Source organism: Mobula hypostoma, chromosome 28 (assembly GCF_963921235.1).
Source record: "Mobula hypostoma chromosome 28, sMobHyp1.1, whole genome shotgun sequence".
NCBI classification, from domain to species: Eukaryota; Metazoa; Chordata; class Chondrichthyes; order Myliobatiformes; family Myliobatidae; genus Mobula; species Mobula hypostoma.
Window position 1 is genome coordinate 11,915,441 of NC_086124.1, and position 21,432 is coordinate 11,936,872.

Consider the following 21,432-nt stretch of genomic DNA (forward strand, 5'->3'; position numbering starts at 1 on the left):
CCTGTGGGCAAAAGTGCAGGATAAGAAACCATCACTGCACTGATGATCAGAACTTTGGATGTCCCGTTGGAGACAGTTGTGTGTTACAGGGAGGTGGCACAAGGGGGCCCTGGTGTGTGAAGGGCAACTGGAGTTCGGCGTGAAGTGTACCGCACCTCACACAGGAGGCTTCTCCCACTGAACAGCTGAAGTTGTTCTACGCACCATTACCAAAGGAAATAGTTTCTCTCCATTATTCATCAAAAACATCTCAGTTAGGTAACATTAGAATGATTGAAAGCATGGCAGAGGAGGAAGCCATGTTTTGTATTCATGGAAATAAAAGCCAATCTTATTTCATAATTCCAGTGTCACCCTAGTGAACATATGCGGCCCCAAAGCTAATCTCCGCACTCTGATACACTGTATGGTGTGCTGAACACTGTTCTTGCTCTAAAATGCAAGGTTCTTACCTCAGGAAGCGAGGGTGGTTTGAGCTGATTGTTGTCCGGAAGAGGAGATTTAGGAGGATTTTTAACCGGGGTAGATGCTACTGAGAGAGTTCCTTTGCTAAGTCGTTTAGGAGGCCGAGGTGGAGGACACTGAGTCGAAGTAGACCTTTTCAACAGGTCATAGTACATGGAGTTGGTTAGCTCTTCTACTGTGGCCACGCGTTCGTAGCAGCAGTCTTCTCCGCCATAGCCTTCCAAGACTTGGACGGTCATAGTCACCCATTCTACTGGGATTGAGAAGCACTCAGAAGGATTGTCCAGAGAGCTGGCAATTAAAGTAGGCATCTCAATGATCTCCTCCAGTCTGATTGTTGGGAAGGATGTCAAGGTGTCATTCCGTAAGAAAGGATCTTTAGATGTGACCTTGACTTGTAAAGGGAGTTTGAATTTTTCAAATATTTCTGAGATTTTGTATTTCTTTGTGTCATGAATTTCTTCTACAAATCGACCCTCCAGGTAAAGGGGAAGCATTAGAAGCTGACCTGCATCCCCCTCCTCCTCCTCCTCATCCTCATCCTCATCATCCTCTGGGACCTTGCTGCACACAACCACATCCAATTTCTGAAGGACACCATCAACAGCCATTTGCGAAGTACTCTTAAACATGGTAACCAAGCGGTCCCCAACACAGAGAGAAGATAATTCATCTTCATTCCATGTGCAGTCCTTTGTAACCACGATGTGTAATGGGTCTTCTTGGGTTATGGCGTTGCCGAGATCAAATACAGTTGGAAACTCCCTTGGACGTCTTTTGAAAGTTCCCTTATAATGTTCAGAGATTAGAAAATGATGAGAAATCTTCTTGTGCACTGACGTCGCAAGAATTTGCTTCAACACCACTTTCTTGAAAATTATTATATTTTTGCCCTTTCTAAGTAGACTGAACCATTCAGCTTTGAAAGGAACCTGTAGGTCTGGGGCATCCAAAATCTCAGCGGTTATTGGAAACATGTCTTGAGGTTGGTTTGAAATATCAGTCAATGACAATGGTTTGATGAATGTAAGATCTTTCTGTTCCTCCGTGACGTCCCTCACGTCAACTTCCAAAGTTGAGGGTATTTTCACGATCTCTTTTCTGACTGTAGAAAGATATTTATATAAATGAGTATCTTTTCAGATGGCATACATAAACTTCAAACATCCTATGCATTAATCCATCAAAGATTCAAAGTACATTTATTATCAAAGAATGTATAAATTATACAACCTTGAGATTTGTTTGCTTATAATTTAGAACTCAGGTCCTCCAAACCCAGCAACATACTTCTAAATTTTCTCCTTACTCTTTCAACCTTATTTACAACTTCCTGTAGGTAGGTGACCAAAACTGCACACAATACTCCAAATTAGGTCTCACCAATGTCTTATACAACTTCAACATAACATCCCATCTCCCATAATACTTTGATTTATGAAGGTCAATGTGCCAAAAGCTTTTTTAACGACCCCATCTATCTTTGATGCTACTTTCAACAAATATGGACCTATATTCTTAGATCCCTTTGTTCTACCACACTTGTCAGTGCCCTACCTTTCACCATATAAAACCTACCTCGGTTGGTCTTCCCAAAGTGCACGATAGCATTTCTTGCTGTCCACTACACCCCCCAATCTTGGTGTCATCTGCAAATCTGCTGATTCACAGAGCAAGGAATCTGAAGAACCCAATTTTTTTCAAAAAGAAGAAAGACCAAAAAGAGAAAAAGAAGAAGAAATTGGATGGCAGTGGGGAAGAGTCACATTGTAAAAAAACATTCTAGGATGCAGGTTGGTGTATGCAAACAGAAATATATTATTCTTCAGGAGAGACAAACTGGCCAATTCCTACAATGCCATAGCTCTGCAAAACCCAAGAGAAAAAAGGGGATTAACAGGTGAGGCCTTTCTTTATTTTTCACTACAAATTAAGAAAACAAACTTTCAAATGTGACGTCAAATCAAAACGCTGTTGGCTTAGAGTCATAGAAAAGTACAAAACAGAAACAGGCCCTTTGGCCCATCTAGTCTGTGCAGAAACCATTTCATATTGATTTGCACTGGGACCATAGCCCTCCACACACCCATAGCCCTCCATACCTCTACTATCCATGTACCTATCCAAACTTCCCTTAACCATTGAAACTGAGCTCACATTCACCACTTGTGCTGGCAGCTTGTTCTACACTCTCATCACCATCTTTGTGAAGCAGTTCCTCCTCATGTTCCCCTTAAATTTTATACCTTCACCTTTAACCCATGACCTCTAGTAGCAGTTCCACCCAACCTTAGCGGAAAAAGCCCTCATAATTGTATATACCTCTATCAAATCTCAAATAAAGTACTTTATTTAAATGCTTCCTTACAACTGAGGTCCTCCAGACCTGGCAATATCCTTCTAAATGTCCCTACTCTTTCAACCTTACTTACATCTTTCCTGTTGGTAGGTGACCAAAACTGCATACAATACTCCAAATTAGGCCTCAACAATGTCTTATATAACTTCAACATAACACCCACAAACAAAATACATTGTGTGTGTGTTGCTTGGACTTCCAGCGTCTGCAGATTTTTTCTTGTTTGTGATTCAACATAACATCGCATCTTCTAGACTTCATACTTTGATTTATGAAGGCCAATGTGCCAAAATATTTCTTAATGAACCTATCTACCTGTGACGCCACTTACAAAAAATTATGGACCTGTATTCCCAGGTCCCTTTGTTCTACCGCACTTGTCAGTGCCCTACAGTACAAGGCCTATTCTGGTTGGTCCTACCAAAGTGCAGACATCACAGTTGTCAGCATTAAATTCCACCTGCCATTTTTCAGCCCATTTTTCCAGCTGGTCCAGATCCTGTTGCAAGCCATGATAGCTTTCCTCGCCGTCCACTACACCCCCAATCTTGGAGACATCTGCAAATTTGCTGATCCAGTTCTAGTTTCCTCAAGAAAATATAAAAGATTCCACACCATTAGTTTGGAATAGAGAAAGGAAGTTATCCCCATTGCCCTGGAAACTAAAAATTACTCGGAAAGATCATCTAGTCAGTAAGATGTTAGAGTTTGCTGTACACACTTTGCCTGCATTACAGTAGCTAGTACACTCGAAGTGTTACATCTTGTGCTGCAAAGCAGTTTGGGATACCAGGAGACTAAAAAAATGGAACAGAAAGGTAGAACTCTCTCTGTTTAGCAACATTGGTTGGGAATAGATCAGTAGAAGTTAGTCCAATCACTTTACACTGCCAGCAATCATCAATCAGGTTCAAACCCTGCCACTGTCTAGAAGGAGTCTGCTCCTTCCCTTTGTGAGCACAAGGGTTTCCTCCCTCATTCCAGAGATGTCCAGGTAGTGTAAGTGGTAGTAAGTTTCGGGCCTGCTAGGTTGGCATGGAAATGTGACACACGCTTGCGGGCGGCCCCAGCACAAACTTCGCTGATTGGACTTGGTGCAAAACAGCGCATTTGACTGTATGTTTCAATATTTTGATGCACATGAGACAAATAAAGCCAGTGTTTACTATTTTAGTGGTATTTACTTTCATTGTTAATATCTACCAAATGAAGGAAAAACTTTCAAATAATTTAGAAGAGTAGATTCATATACCATAGAAACATCTCCTTTGGCGTACTGATTCCACACCAACCACTGAGCTCACATTCACACCTTGATCTCATCCACTTGCGCGGCACCCACTCACACAACCTAAACGTCATTTTCCTCCGCCAGCTGAGCACTGTGGCTTCCAGTGTGTGAGAACACAAAGTCGTACTCTCACATAGGCTGCTCTTAAAGCACCTCACAAACCAGTAACTTCCACCATCAAGTAGGCATGGGCAGCAGGCACAGGAAGGACCTCACGTCAGTCTCAGGTTATTCTCCAACTTTACCTACTTTGTCGACATGCAGCTGTTCATTCAGTGTCTAAATCCTGGAATTCCATTCCCTTTATCACCCAGGGTCACCCTCACCAGACGAATTCAGTGAATCAAAGGAGTGAGATTGCCACTGCCTTCTCAAAGAAATTGGATATGGACAATCGCTAGCCTTGCCAGCAACATCCTCACCTTATTAATTTATTTTCTTGAAAGAGCATAATTACTACAGTAGGATTAACAGCTGATTGCCATTGGCTAACCTCACACAAGTGTCAGCATGGTGAAAATTTGCAGAACATATTTAATAAGGAAATTACAGTGAAATAAAGCCTTTTCTTAAATGCAAAAAAAAAGGTGTTTTTCCATAGATTTAAGAAGTCTCAAAGCTCTCATGGGCAGTGGAGTGGAGTTAAATCTCTACCAAACGAGGTGTGAGGTGCTCCTTCCTTCTGCTAGCTGGCAGATCACCCCTGGGCAAGGTGTAACACCTGCTTAGCCCCCTCCCCGCCCCCAATCAGGGTCACGCGAAGCCGTGGGAGCAGGTAGTGGATGGTCGTATGAGCAGCTGGTGTATATCACAAGTCCTGGTGATGCAACCGCTGACGCCAGGCAGACAATCTCTGAAGAGTATTGATAATGACTGGGGTCACCCATCTTGTAAAGACACTGACCAGAAGAAGGCAATGGCAAACCACTTCTGTGGGAAAAATTTGCAAAGTACTGTCATGGTTATGGAGAGACCATGATCGCCTACGTCATATGAAACAGCGCACAATGAATGAACAAACAACACTCTCAATTCTTTTAGATATAGAAAGCCAGTTGACCTCTTATTCTTTGAAAAGACAGTCATATTTGATCCAGCTTTCCCCTCTTCCATTGGTCATCCTGTTACCCATTATGAGACTATATTTTCAATTTAATATTTGTACTTATTTTTGTCTTGCTCAATTTAGCAATTTATAGCTGAAAGGGTGAAATGGAGATTTTCGTCTTCATGGATGATCAGATTATGTATTAAAATAAATCACAAACAAGAGAAAATATGAGATGCTGGAAATCCAAGCAACCCACACAGAATGCTGGAGGAACTCAGCAGGCCAGGCAGCAACTATGGAAAAGAGTATAGTCGACGTTTTGGGCCAAAACCTTTCATCAGGATGAAGATATTAATTTATTCTGTATTGACAGACAATATCACTGCACACCACATTTCCAGGAATATTTATCCACATTTCCAGTCACCTGATTTTCAGTGGCCTTGTAAATCACTTATCTGTGCTTTTTTGTAATTACAGGACTATTCTCCTGGAGATACCGGGATTCCACTCTCTACCGAATACCATTTCATTGTTGCAGCTATAACTCTGCAAATGCTTATATATTCACAAGTCATATGGTTGCATATCCTATAAAATCTATAATGTAAGTGGAGTATAAATTACTGGATATTCCTGAAGTTCAAGACCATTTACAGGTGGAGCTGCTGCATTTCTCTATCAACATTTCAGGAAGCTGGGATTTTTCCACATGAGCGCGGGAGGGATTGAATGAGGTACAAGACCATAAGACATAGGAACAGAATTAGGCCATTCAGCCCATCAAATCCACTCTGCCATTTCGTCATGGGTGATCCTGGATCCCACTCAACTCCATACACCTGCCCTCTCACCATATTCCTTGATGCCCCGACCAATCAGGAATCTATCAACATCTGCTTTAAATATACCCCCAGACTTGGCCTTCACCACAGTCTGTGGCAGAGCATTCCACAGATTCATCACTCTTTGGCTAAAAAAAATCCTCTTTACTTCTGTTCTAAAAGGTCACCCCTCAATTTTGAGGCTGTACCCTCTGGTTCTGGATACCCCCACCCGAGGAAACATCCTCTCCACATCCACCTTATCTAGTCCTTTCAACATTCAGTGGGTTTCAATGAGATCCCCACACATTCTTCTAAATTCCAGTGCATACAGGCCCAAAGCTGCTAAACACTCCTCATATGTTAACTCCTTCATTCCCAGAATCATCCTCATGAACCTCCTCTGGACTCTCTCCAATGACAACACATCCTTTCTGAGATAAGGGACCCAAAACTGTTGACAACATCTCGGCATATCTAGAAGATTTGTGTGCAGCCTGCAAAACGTAGCCATGTGTCACCTGCGCCATCTCGAGATTGAGCGCCTGTCGTGATAGTTCATAAATAGACAATAGGTGCAGGAGTAGGCCATTTGGTCCTTCGAGCCAGCACCGCCATTCACTGTGATCATGGCTGATCATCCACAATCAGTACCCTGTTCCTGCCTTCTCCCCATATCCCTTGATTCTGCTATCTTTAAGAGCTCTATCTAACTCTTTCTTGAAAGAATCCAGAGAATTGGCCTCCACTGCCTTCTGAGGCAGAGCATTCCGCAGATCCACAACCCTGGTGTGAAAAAGTTTTCCCTCAACTCCGTTCTAAATGGTCTACCCCTTATTCTTAAACTGTGGCCTCTGGTTCTGGACTCCCCCCAACATCGGGAACATGTTTCCTGCCTCTAGCGTGTCCAATCCCTTAATAATCTTATATGTTTCACGGGAGTCTCTGCTTCTGAATTACAAACACTCTCTGGGTGAAAATATTCTTCCTTTTCTAGGGAGGATTCTTGACACGCTATGTAGACACGTCGACTAAAGAAGAGGCCATACCAGATCTCGTAGTGAGCAATGAAAGTGGTCAGACGACAGATCTCCAGGTGGGTGAGCATATCAGAGACAGCGACCACAATTCCCTGACCTTTACCATAGCCTTAGGCAATGGTATTAGCAGACAGTATGGGAAAGTATTTAATTAGGGGAGGGCAAATAATGGTGGCACCTCCTCCAAGACATGTTCCAGTAACTGTCAAAGAGAAAGTGAACTAAAGGAAGATCGACAGAGGCAGAAGTCAATGCGCCGGTCCATTCTCCTATCTTTAGGTATCAAGATTCATGTGTGTTTGTAAGGAAGCCAAGCTATCTGACGACATGTTCGGAACCAATCAACTCAAATCAAATCAGCGCAGCTCTCCGGTGAAATGATATCGTATTGGTTAAATAGGGTACCGTGCACAATTCTGATTTGATGGAGACAGCTGTAAGAAGCGCGGAGGAACATCTGGAGAAACTTCTGAAATCCTCGGTTCGCTGCCGCTGCTACGGTGCGATCGAGAATCTCCGGGGGGAAGGCCCCAAAATTCTCGGCTTTGCCTGCTGCCGGCGGCTGGGGCTGGGGTCGAAGTGCTCGGCAGAGATGGTGCTCGGTGCTCGGTGTTGGAGGGCTGGTCGGAGGCTCGAAGTTTTTGGACAACTCAGAGTGGGACTGTGGTTGGGCATGGCAGGGAGAGTTTTCTTCCTTCTCCCATCTGCGTGAGATGTGGGACTTTTGAGAGACTTTGATTTTTTTTTTACCGTGCCCATGGCCTGTTCTTCATCAAGTCATGGTATTGTTGCACTGTTGTAACTATATGTTATAATTATGTGCTTATGGTCAGTTTTTCAGTCTTGGTCTGTCCTGTGTTTCTGTGATATCACACCGGAGGAATATTGTATCATTTCTTAATGCATGCATTACTAGATGACAATAAAAGAGGACTGTGTGTCCTCATAATCTTAAAAAAAATCCAGGTTTAATTGTCATTCAACCATCCATGAATACAGCCAAATGAAACCGCGTTTCTCTGGGGTCAAGGTGGAAAACATACACAGCACATTCAAAACAGCAAGTTAAAAAAAACACACACATGCAAAAAAAAAACACATTTAGCCCAAGTTCCTGAGCAACATGCTCCACAAATTGATGGTATAGTTCCCTGGCAGTGTGCAACGAATATACACATGCAATTCATCCTGTTGTTCCACCAAACGAACACTGGACGGCAGCACCAACGGGAAAGGCCAGCCTCCAACCGAGCATGGATACCACGCTCCATCTGGACCGCAGCAGCAGACACGCTCGCGGCTTGAGGCCAAGTCCTCACGGCAACTGTGGTCACACAGCTCCCTGGCTGTCTGTTGTTCCACCAAACAGGGGAAAGAAGCCTGTGGCCTCTTGCGTCATCGACGTCCAACAGGGCCTCATGATCGCAAGAGAAAGGATACTGACGGACTTTTACTGCTGCACCATTGAGAGCATACTCACCAACTGCATCTCAGTGTGGTATGGCAATTGTCCCATATCAGACCGCAAAGCACTCCAGCGTGTGGTGAAAACTGCCCAGCGGATTATTGGCACCCAATTGCCCACCATTGAGAACATCTACCATAAACGCTGCCCGGGCAGGGCGAAAAGCATTATCAGGGTTGCATCTCACCCTAACCATGGACTTTTTACTCTCCTCTCATCCGGTAGGCACTACAGGAGCCTCCGCTCCCGCACCAGCAGGCACAGGAAGAGCTTCTTCCCTGAGGCTGTGACCCTGCTGAACCTCTCATCACAGCGCCAAGCAGTATTGCACCCGTATTGTACTGTCTCAGTACTTTTATATTTGTGAGCTGTAGCACTTTTTTTATTCACAGTTATTTTGTAAATAATACTATTCTTTGCATTTCTGGTCAGATGCTAACTGTATTTCATTGGCTTTGTATCTGCACTCAGCACAATGACAATAAAATTGAATCTAATCTAATCTAAAATGTCCAAGACAATTGCCCATGGTTACACTGCACGCCGCTTTTGCACACCAACGCCGATGCCTTCAAATAGCAGGCAGCAACATGGCCTGCAGCCGGGCTAGCTCTTCTAGACCCAGTCCAGCTCCACTATCACGCCGGCCAGCTCCTCCAGCACCCAGTCCAGCTACTCCAATCAACGAGTAGCTCACTGATGGAGTAGACCTGCAGTGCTCAAACTTCTTGGAGTCCAGTGTCGTCTTGCTTTCCTAATAAAGACGTTCAAAAAGGAAAAAAAAACCACACATTTGTTGCCCCCGCCGCCCCCCCCCCAGAGGCCGCTGCATCTGAACGGGCCGCCATGTGACCTGAGCAATGCAACAATGAGGAATCATTATCCAGTGAAGACAAAGGAAGATAGGAAGTAAGAAGAGCTGCAGTAGAGACCACAATGGATCAATTCAATGTGATCACTGAGGTTCTGCAGTATGTTGGGGTGGGGGGGGGGTGATTGGACGAAGAATCTACTGCACAAACAATTGCTGGAAAAGCTATACTCCATGACATGAGAGCATCTCTGACATTTAATAACTATTCAATCAAATGATGAGAAAAGCCTAGGAAGTTATTAAATAAATTAATGAAGTATTTGAAATTGCTGGAAACACTTAAAGAAATTAATAACATTCTGGTAAACATAATTAATTTAAAAAAAAAGAACCTTACTGAAACTTGCCTTTCTTGCTCCCAATATACTGAAAGGCACCATGAGCATCACTACCACAGAGACTGGTAATGGGATCCATTACCATGGAGGGTTATTTCTAGGATGCTTACTACCAGATGGATCAGTACTGGGAATCTTACTATCACAGGAATCTGACTAGCACATAAACACACTCCTCCCCGGGGGAGGGGGAGGGATCTAACCAGAGTTTTATAGAGCTGCAACATTACCTCATGGCTCTTGAATGGATTCTCCTGACTAATGAAGGATAACACTCCATATCCTCCTTAATCACCCTATCAACTTGCGCCGTGACTTGTGGGATCAACAGATGAGAACCTTAAGATCGCTCCCTCTGTTCCTCCATGCTGCCAAGAATCCTACCATTAAGGATGGTATCCTTTCTTCAAGTTTGACATTCCAACAAAGCTTATCACTTCACCTTTCTCAGGACTGAATTCTATCTGCCTCTTCTCAGACCAGCTCTGCATCCAATCAATGTCCCCTTTGTAACCTACAACAGCCTTTCACACCATCCACAACACCAACCTTCGTGTCATCTGCAAACTCACTAACCTACCCTTCCACTTCCGCATCCAAATCACAAAGAGCAGGCACCCCTGAGGAACACACTGGTCACTGAACTCCAGGCAGGATACACTCCATCTATTGGCTTTCTGTGAACAACCTAGTTCTGAACCACACGGCCAAGTTTCCCTGGATCCCGTGCCTCCTGGCTTTCTGAACGAGCCTGCCATGGGGAATCCTAGTCAAACGCCTTGTACACCACATCTACTGCTCTACCTTCAGTTTTGTCACATCCTTAAAGAATTCAGTTAGTGTTGTGACGTGTGACATGCTTCTCACAAAACCATACAGACTACCCTGAATCAGACCATGCTTCTCCGAACGCTCATACTGTAAATCTTAACTCTATGAATCCTCTCCGATAGTTTTCCCACCACAGGTGTAAGGATCATTGATCTATAACTCCTAGGGTTATTCCTACTACCTTTCTTGAACAAAGGTTTAAGAAGCCACCCTCCAATCTTATGGTACTAGTCTTGTGGAAGTAAGGACACAAAGAATATTGCTGAAGACAGAGCCATCTCTTCCCGTAGAAACTTGGGGTATATTTTGTCCAGCCATGGAGACTTATCTATAATTTTCTGAGTGCAGAGCTAACACGTGCTACAGCCTTCATGCTTATCCATGTCTAAGGTAAGGACATGGTCAGCACAGTTTTATGGGCCGAGGGGCCTGCATTGAGCTGTAGGTTTTCTATCTCTCTTTAAGTGTAAGTGATTTCACTTGCTGGACTGCACTCTTCAAGCACAATTACTGGCCCTTTGTACTTCAGATTTCTAATTTCAATTTACATTTTGTCTCTAAACTTCCTTGCCAACTTCTTGGCAGTGATGTTACATGTCCAGCAGGAGCTCACTTCCATCTACAGTAACGAAGATCCATGTTGGGTACTTGGGCTCCTCTGCTCTGTTAACTTATTCCATATCCCTCTCTGCTTGGATTGTATGTATGACTTTATGACTCATTACATTTCCTCTAAGACATCTCCCTGAAACTGTGGTCATCTTGTGCAACAGTGCAGGCGGACCTTTTTTTGTTTTTTGTTTAAGAAGAGTACTCTTCTGCTTGCTAACGGTCTTCCTCCTCCTGCAGGGATGCAAAATGAACCATCTCTTTTGTGCTTCTGGCAATTGTTCCATTAAGCTAGGCATTCTATTTCAATTATTCTTGTTGCTTACCACAATATTTGCATCTGTTGTTGCTCTTTCTTTCTGTGCTTCGGTTGACTACAAGGACAGAATTGTGATATCAGCTCTCTGCTCTCTAGCTCATCAAGTCAGATTGTAGACCATTGAGAGGTCTTACAGAATTTGACTATGTCTGGTTCTCTTAATAGATGTTCCCTCAGTCCTGCATCTCAAATTCTACCAAAAAAAAACTTCCTTTATTTATCAGGGATCTCTGAAGCCTAAATTTTCATTTCAGTCAAGTACGGGCCAAATATTTTTCCTTTTGCCTAACTTGTCCTGGAAAACTTGAATCTATCCACCATTGCGGAGAGGGTTGCAATAATTCTTAAAGGTTTTGACAAGCTCTCTCAGCATTTCTTTGCCAGGTCTTGTTGTTCAGTAAGACCCCCCTCCCCATGTACCAACCAGATAGCAACTATATCACAAACTCGAGAAAACCTGGAAGTCCAAAGCAACGCATACAAAATGCTGGAGGAACTCAGCAGGTCAGGCAGCATCTATGGAGATGAATAAACAGTCAACGTTTCGGACCGAGACCCTTCATCAGGACTGGAAAGGAGTCAGACTAGGAAGGTAGGGGAGAGGAGGAGGAAGTACAAGGTGGCAGGTTATAGGTGGAGCCGGAAGAGGTTTGCCAGCTTGATCAGCCCACGTCCTCCTCTACTGCCACTCAGGTTAGATTAGATTATGAGAACACTCAGTCCTTTTTTATCGTCATTTAGAAATGCATACATGCATTAAGAAATGATACAATGTTTCTCCAGAGTGATATCACAGAAAAACAGGACAAACCAAAGACTAACACTGACAGAACCACATAATTATAACATATAGTTACAGCAGTGCAAAGCAATACCATAATTTGATAAAGAACCAACCATGGGCACTGTAAAAAAAAGTCTCAAAGTCCCCGAGTCGATCAACTCCCGAGCCCCGATAGCAGCGGCAAAAGGGAGAAACTCCCTGCTATAAACCTCCAGGCACCGTCAACTTGCCGACGCCTTGGAAGCAGCCGACCACAGCCGACACTGAGTCCATCCGTCTGAAAACTTCAAGCTTCTGACCAGCCCTTCTGATACAGCCTCCCGAGCGCCATCCTCTGCCGAGCGCCTTCGACCTCGCCCCGGCTGCTGAAACATGCAAAGCCGAGGATTTCGGGGCCTTCAGCTCCAGAGATTCCGGTTACCACACAGTAGCAGTGGCAGCGAAGCGGGCATTTCAGAAGTTTCTTCAGATGTTCCTCCGTACTCTCACATCTGTCTCCCATCAAATCAGAATTGTGCACAGTCCCCTACTTGACAGATTACAGATATTCATCACCGGAAAGGCCGCGCGCACTGCTGTTGAGCTGCCATCTTCTCCTCCTCGTTGGAGGAACAACACCTTATATTCCATCTGGGCAGCCTCCAACCAGATGGCATGAATATCACTTTCTCAAACTTTCAGTAATTGCCCCCCACCGCCCCTTCACCATTCCCATTTCCCTCTCTCACCTCATCTCCTCACCATCACCTCTTTCTGGTTCTCCTCCCCCTTCTCTTTCTTCCATGGTCTTCTGTCCTCTCCTGTCAGATCTTTCCTTCACACCCTCCTCCCCTTCTCCCGTTTTCACCCATCATCTGCCACCTTGTACTTCTTCCTCCCCTCCCCCCACCTTCTTAGTCTGACTCTTTCCCCACTTCCTTTCCCATCTTGGCCCAAAATATTTACTCTTCTCCATAGATGCTGCCTGACCTGCTGAGTTCCTCCAGCATTTTGTGTGTGTAGCAACTGCATCAGTTTTGTTGCCTTCTCTTCGTTAGCCAATGCCCTCTCAGTATAGATAGAAAATTCCTGCCTCTTTTTTTCCATGAATCTGGCAAGTTGCAAGCCCCAGAGTCCAGTTGCTGAGGACATTTTATCTGCTCCACCTACCAATATTCAAGCAGGTAATGTTTCATCAACGGGGAGAATCCAAGACTGTTGTTTCCAGTTCCAAGGCTTTGCCATGACCATATGCTACCTCAGTGGAGCTAGATTTGTTTAGTTCCGTCATGCAACTGTCACTCCCTACTTCTGCAAATTAAATGCAAGGTCTATCTTGTTGTGTACTGTTCAGCTTGCTCTCCTAATATACAAAAACAAGCTACAACATATTCAGAGTGGATCACGTTATTAATGTATTTATTAGCTCACTTGAAAGGGAAGGTATACTTCCAGCCAAGTTTCGTCTGGAAATATAGCTTTGATCTTATGTTTCAACCAAAGCACTTTTATACTTTAAAAAAAAACACCAAGAAAACAGTACTGCAGCATTAAAACCAGGACCAACATGATCCAGGACAGCTTCTTCCACCAGGCCATCAGGCTGATTAATTCACGCTGACTCAGTTGTATTTCTAAGCTATATTGACTGTTCTGTTGTATATCTTACTGTACATACTATTTATTACAAATTACTACAATTTGTACATTGCACATCCAGACAGAGGCGTAACAAAGATTTTTACTCATTTATATGAGGGATGCAAGAAATAAAGTCAATTCAATAATTAGGTTGCTCCATTCTATAACATTACTTTCCTTTGTTACCTTTATCCTTATCTAGTTCTCACATTTGTTCTTTAGAAGCTCCATCCTATTGTCAAAACATCCACCCTGCCGTAAAACACCCATCTCCTGTCATAAGACACACATCTTAATGAGACATTCACAGACCAAACCAGCAAAGCACCTTGGGATTTCTTAGGTTCCCTCCTGTTCACATTACATTTTACAAAAGTTACAAATTCATAAAGATTTCAGCGTTACAGATATATTTCCACAATCTCTTCCACTCCATATTTTATCACTCCAATAGGTCCACATCGGATACACTCTCACTGCCTCTCCGCTCAGCTTTGGGTCACCTAGACAAAAGCCATACCTACGTCAGGTTGCTGGTTATTGATTGACTATAGCTCAGTGTTCAACACAATCATACCCTCAGTTCTAATCAACAAACTCCAAATCCTAGGCCTTTGTACTATTGTGTATTTAATATTTCAATAATATTAGAGTAGTATTGTAAATATCTTGTTTTATAAGCACTTTTTGTTGTTTAAATAATTCATTATGGTTTATATACAAAAGTACGTGCATGGTATATATTATACCTCATCATACGTGCGCGCCTCACTAACGGTAAAAATCAAAGTTAGACTCATGTTCCCAGCTTCCTTGTTTCCCTTTCAATTAGTTTTAATGCTTTAGGGTTACAAAACATAACAGTGGTGAGGTATTTTTAAAATTAACCCGAGACGATCAGTAACCGACCTGTTGAAGTGCAGCGAGATGATTGGGTTTAAAAAAGCATGAGAGAAACAGTTGTGTGGGAAAAAAAAACAGCACCACAAATGATTTTTCAGGAACAGACAGGGACTGTCGAGTTAAGGTAAAAGACAGAAAATGGAAGAATTCATGGGCGACAATAATAATAATAAATAAAAAAGCAGAAATGGCTGGTTATAATCAGAAAGATTGAAGCATTTGATTACACAACAGATCACTGGATATTATATATGGAATAATGGAGTAGTATTTTAAAGCAAATGGAATAGCCAATGAGAAACAACATCTAATTTTGCTGCGTGCATTGCATTTAAAAGCCTACAGTTTGCTTAGATGTTTGAATGCTCCAACCAAATCAGCTGAAATGAGCTTTACTGATATTGTAAAAGCAATGGAGGAACATCTAGAACCGAAACCATTGTTGATTGCAGAACACTAAGGTTCATAAGCAGAATTAAAAGAAAGGGGAGTCCATTTAAGTGTACATGGCTGAATTGAAGAGATTGTCTGAGCATTGTCAGTTCAGTGATGGGCTTAATGATGCACTGAGATATCATTTAGTTTGTGGAATCTTCCAAGAAAGCATTCAAAAATGGCTCCTAAGTGAAGCACAACTTACACTTATAAAAGCAGTTGAAATTGCTGTATTAATGGAAACAGCAGAGACGCAATTGAGTTGCAGTCAGGAATGAAAGTGAACGCGAACAAAATTGCAGCATCTAAACAAAAACCAGCCAAGCCGAACAAATTGTGTTACCGTTATAGCAGGGGCTCACATACACCAGACTAATGCAGATGTAAAGGTGAAACATACAGAAAAAACCTCCATAAGGACCACAACCTTGTCATTGGGTTTAGAGGCTTGTGTGCCTCAATGACCCGGAGAGCTGTGTTGACTGGAGTCAGGGCTTTATGCTTTGGCTCTTGGTCGTTTCACCCATGCCTTTTTTTTTTAAAAGGAGGAGCAGGAGAAGATGGTGGCGCGACACAGCGTGCGCGGCCTCTCCGGTGAATGATATCTGTAATCTGTCAAGTAGGGGACCGTGCACAATTCTGATTTGATGGAGACAGACGTGAGAGCACGGAGAAACATCTGGAGAAACTTCTGAAATGCCCGCTTCGCTGCTGCTGCTACTGTGTGGTAACCGGTATCTCTGGAGCAGAAGGCCCCGAATGCTTAGCTCTGCTTGTTTCGGCGGCTGGGGTTAGGTTGAAGGCACCCGGCAGAGGATGGCGCTTGGGAGGCTGTATTGGAGGGGCTGGTCGGAGGCTCGAAGTTTTCGGAAGGACGGACTCGGTGTCGGCTGTGGTCGGCTGCTTTCAAGGCATCAGCAGTTGACGGTGTCTGGAGGTTTATGGCAGGGAGTTTCTCCCTTTTGCTGCCTGCTATCGGGGACTCGGGAGTCGATCGGGACTTGAGACTTTTTTTTACCGTGCCCATGGTCTGTTCTTCATCAAATTATGGTATTGCTTTGCACTGCTGTAACTATATGTTATAATTATGTGGTTCTGTCAGTGTTAGTCTTTGGTTTGTCCTGTTTTCTGTGATATCACTCTGGAGGAACATTATATCATTTGTTAATGCATGCATTACTAAATGACAATAAAAGAGGACAGCGTGTCCTCATAATCTACGTTTGTAATCTAATCTAATTTTTACTACAATCAATTGAAACACCTTGACAGCACACAGGTGATCTCCATTTAACTAATTATGTGACTTCTAAAACCAATTGGCTGCACCAGCAATGATTTAGTGATTCATATTAAAGGGGGTGAATTCTTATACAATCAATTGTTTTGTATTTGTAATTAACTTAGGTCACTTTGTAGCGATCTTTTTTCACTTTGACATGGAAGAGTCTTTTTCTGTTGATCAGTGTCAAAAAAAGTGAAATTAAATCCATTGTGATTCAATGTTGTAAAACATTAAGACATGAAAACCTCCAGGGTGGGGGAAAAGAGGTGCGAATAATCTTTGTAGGCACTGTATATACTTACTGTAATTCATTTTTTTCTATATTTATTATGTATTGCATTGTACTGCTGCTGCAAAGTTAATAAATTTCACGACATATACTGGTGATATTAAACCTGAATCTGATTCCAGTTTTGACTGCAAATTTCTATCCAAGGGTTATAAATACATAAAGTAGATTATTTAATGAAAATTATATTTCCATTTTGTCTCATTCACAATACACCGGTGTTTATGCAATTAATGTATTGCAAAATTCATTTTATGATCTTGAAACTGTGTTAGAAGGAAATAAAAGCTTGTGAAGTTGGTAACTTACAATTCATAATTGCTTGAATTTCATATACTGGTGAAATGATCAGTTCCCCATTAAGATGACTGGGTATGCAGGCTCCTCCAGTTTCAACTAATTTTACTCTCCTTGTTATTAGAGTCTTTGATTCAACGATTTCCTTGACTGTGTACAATTTGTCAATTTCACATTCAATAAACTGCCCTTTTAGCATAAGTGGAAGCCAAACATGGTATTGCTCCGAACTGCTGTTGACGGTGCAATCCGCATACATCTGTTCCTCATAGAGCGTTGTTGAAATGATTGTTACAGGATCTCCCTTCTTAACAGCATAATGCTCAGTGACAATATCAGTCATGGACTGAAAAGTGATTACTTCTGAGCCACCTTGCTTAATTTCTCTTGACTTAATTATTTCTTCAATTGAGCTGAAAGGAAATTCTTCAGGAATAAGCTTGAAGCTCCCTGTGAAGAGAAAAAGCTCAAAGTAAGTTTCATTATCAGAGTACATGCACGTCACCACATACAACCCAGAGTTTAATTTTCCTGCAGGCATACTCAGCAAATCTATAGAATAGTAGCTATAACAAGATCAGTGAAAGATCAATTAGAAGACAACAAACTATGGCAATGCAAATATAAATAATGAGAACCTGAAATAACAAGATAGAGAGTCCTTAATGTGAGATCATTGGTTGTGGGAACATCTCAATGGATGGGCCAGTGAGCGCAGTTATCCGCTTCTTCTCCCCCCCCCCAAAAAGCCTGATGGTTGAGGGGTAGTTACTGTTCTTGAACCTGGTGGTGCGAGACCTGAGGCTCTTCTACCTTCTACCTGATGGCAACAGCGAGGAAAGAGCATAGCCTGGGTGGTGTGGATCTCTGATGATAGATGTTGCTTACCTACGACAGCAATGATGTGTACGTACACTTCTGTGAGATTTTTGTTGTTCTACGATACAGTGTAGATTTGGATGCATCTTTAGAAGAGAGGTCACATTAGCACTGTGCAGACTTAGTCTTGACGAATCTCAACCAGCACTGGTTGTCTAACTGCAATGAATTCTGTTTTTGGCATTGGTCTGTTTCTAAATCTATCTTTGGAAAATAACTGACAGGAAGAAATGCAGTATGGATTGGAAGTGAAATATGAACTACCAGTGAAATTGATATTGAATTTGTTGAAATTAAAGAAGTTAAGGCACCATTTCCTTAAAACCATCACAGTGCAGTGAAGTTCGTATGAGGAACCAACTAAGCTGAAGATGCAAGCACTGTTTCCTGGTAAGCAGTACACAATCATTTTTCTAGTGAAATCCTATTTTTTTTGAGATACCTTTGTCAATACACTGAAAGTCAAAGTCCTAAATATCTAGAGGTCTCTACGACCAATAGTAATGTGCAGCTTATGAGTCTTCCATCTCCAAGGTCACCAGCTCAATGCTCTCAAGGGGGAGGTGGGACATGAGCGGAAGTTAGAGAAGTCGATGTTCATGCCCTCAGGTTGGAGGCTACCCAGACGGAATATAAGGTGTTGTTCCTCCAACCTGAGTGTGGCTTCATCTTTACAGTAGAGGAGGCCGTGGATAGACATGTCAGAATGGGAATGGGATGTGGAATTGAAATGTGTGGCCACTGGGAGATCCTGCTTTCTCTGGTGGACAGAGCGTAGGTGTTCAGCAAAGCGGTCTCCCAGTCTGCGTCGGGTCTCACCAATATATAAAAGGCCACATTGGGAGCACCGGACGCAGTATATTAGTGAGTCGGCTGGCATGAACATGGACTTCTCTAACTTCCGCTAATGCCCCACCTCCCCCTCGTACCCCATCCGTTATTTATTTTTATACACACATTCTTTCTCTCTCTCTCCTTTTTCTCCCTCTGTCCCTCTGACTATACCCCTTGCCCATCCTCTGGTTCCCCCCCACCCCCGTCTTTCTCCCCGGACCTCCTGTCCCATGATCCTCTCATATCCCCTTTGCCAATCACCTGTCCAGCTCTTGGCTCTATCCCTCCCCCTCCTGTCTTCTCCTATCATTTTGGATCTCCCCCTCCCCCTCCCACTTTCAAATCTCTTACTAGCTCTTCCTTCAGTTAGTCCTGACGAAGGGTCTTGGCCTGAAATGTCGACTGTACCTCTTCCTATAGATGCTGCCTGGCCTGCTGCATTCACCGGCAACTTTGATGTGTGTTGCTTGAATTTTTTTTTTGTCCTCTTGTATCTCACCAAAAATCACTCTAAATGTACATACAAATATATTTATTCAGGAGAGAGCACCTGTGACAGGTCGAGTTGTTGGGTGAACGATTAGTTGTTGTACTGCAGATCATGGTCTTTCTTGGGGGCTTTGCTATTGCGTGCTTGGTGGGTGGAGGGCGCAGAATCCTTTTTTTGGGCTGAAGTATAGTGGGGGAGGGGTAGGTCCTTGCTTTTCTGCTGCTTGAGAGTGGAAAGGGGGGAAGTGTGGGGGAGTTTAGAGTTCTTAAGTTTTTGACTGTCACTCATTCTTAGGGGAACTTCTGTTTCGAGGATGTCTGTGAAGAACAAGAATTTCAGGTTGTATATTGTATACATTCTCTGATATTAAATGGAACTATTGAACTACTATATATTGCTCGGGTGGGGGAAGAAAACAATGTACATTCTGAAAACTTTAGAGCAACAAGTCATGATAAGTAAAGAGGCAAAAAGCAGAACAAGGGAACAGACTGAAATAAAAGTACAGAGATTAACTTCGGGGCAGCTGAAAATTGAGAAAGAGTACATATTCAAGAGGAATGAACTTGAACTTGTCTTTTAATAAATGGTGGCTGACCCGTAGTTAACTACTTAGATTTTATAGGAAGCTAGAGATGACATAATTGTATTGTAAATCTTTAATTTTATTCGATCTTCTTCACACTGAGCTGCATTCCTCGTCTCATTAAAACAGATGACATACTCACAGGCAACTCTATTCTGATAGGTATCTGGCTGAAGTCAAATGAAGTGTATTGCAACTCCTGGTGAGATAACATCTATAAGATTATAAGATACAGAAGCAGAATTAGGCCATTTGGCCCATCAAGTTTGCTCTGCCATTTCATCAAGGCTGATCCACTTCCTTCTCAGCCCTGATCTCTTGCCTTCTCCCCATATCCCTCGTGCCCTGATTAATCAAGAATCTATCAATCTCTGCCCTAAATATACTCAATGACCTGGCCTCCACAGCAGCCCGTGGCAATGAAATCCGCAGATTTCTCACTCACTGGCTAAAGAAACTCCTCATCTCCATTCTAAACAGAAGCCCCTCTATTGAGGCTGTGCCCTCTGGTCCTAGTCTTCCCCACCATAGGAAACATCCTCTCCACATCCACTCTACTGAGGCTCTTCTGTAGTTTTCAATAAGGTCACCCCTCATTCTTTTTGAATTCCAGTGAGTGCAGGCCCAGGGCCATCAAAAGCTCTTCATATGACAAGCCTTTCAATCCCAGGATCATTTTCCTGAACCTTTTTTGAACCCTCTCCAAAGTCAGCACATCCTTTCTACAACAAGGGGCCCAAACCTGCTCACAATGCTCCAAGTGAGGCCTCACCAGTGCTTTATAAAGTCTCAGCATTACATTCTTGAACTCATCCTCACAGCTTTCACTCCATCATCTTTTGGCCCACCTAGTCCATGCAGAAGCCATTTAAACTGTCTACTCCCATCAGCCTGCACCAGGACCTATCCAAACTTCTGTTAAACATTAAAATCAAGCATACATGCATCTTATTCCACACTCTCACCACCCTCTGAGTGAAGGAGTTTCCCCTCATGTTCCCCTTAAACTTTTCACCTTTCACCCTTAGCCCATGACCTCTCATTGTAGTCCCACCCAACCTCAGTGGAAAAAAGTGCTGAAAATCCAAACAAGACACACAAAATGCTGGAGAAACTCAGCAGGCCAGGCAGCAGGTATGGAAATTAATAAACAGTTGACAATTTGGGCTGAGGCTCTTTCATCAGGACTGGGGAAAAAGAAGATGAGAAGTTAAGAGGAAGAAACACAAGGTGAAACCAGGAGAGGGGGAGGGGTGAAGAGCTGGGAAGCTGGTAGGTGAAAGCAATGAAGGGTTGGAGAAGTGGGAATCTGATAGGAGAGGTCAGAAGGACGTGGAAGAAAGGGAAGGGGAGGAATGCCAGAGGGAGGTGATGGCCAGACAAGAGGAGGTGTGAGAGGAATAGGAATAGGAATGGTGAGGGGAGGGCAATTAACAGATGTGTGAGAAATCAGTGTTCATGCCAAAATTTCTTGAATGTCCAGTAAATGCCCCCCTTCACCATTCCTGTTTCCCCCTCTCACCTCATCTCCTCACCTGCCCATCATCTCCTTCTGGTGCCCCTC

General features: G+C 43.1%; 1 protein-coding gene across 2 annotated transcripts in view; it reads right to left on the minus strand.

Moving 5' to 3' along the window:
* The window catches only part of themis2 (thymocyte selection associated family member 2), an 83,071-nt gene that overhangs the window by 25,039 nt on the left and 36,600 nt on the right, over nucleotides 1-21,432 (minus strand). For both annotated transcript variants that reach the window (XM_063034652.1, XM_063034653.1), the window contains exons 3-4: nucleotides 17,092-17,529; nucleotides 453-1,570 (exon numbers count right to left, since the gene is read on the minus strand). In XM_063034652.1, the coding sequence (XP_062890722.1) occupies nucleotides 453-1,570; nucleotides 17,092-17,529 (1,556 nt within the window). The remainder of the gene's footprint in view (nucleotides 1-452; nucleotides 1,571-17,091; nucleotides 17,530-21,432) is intronic.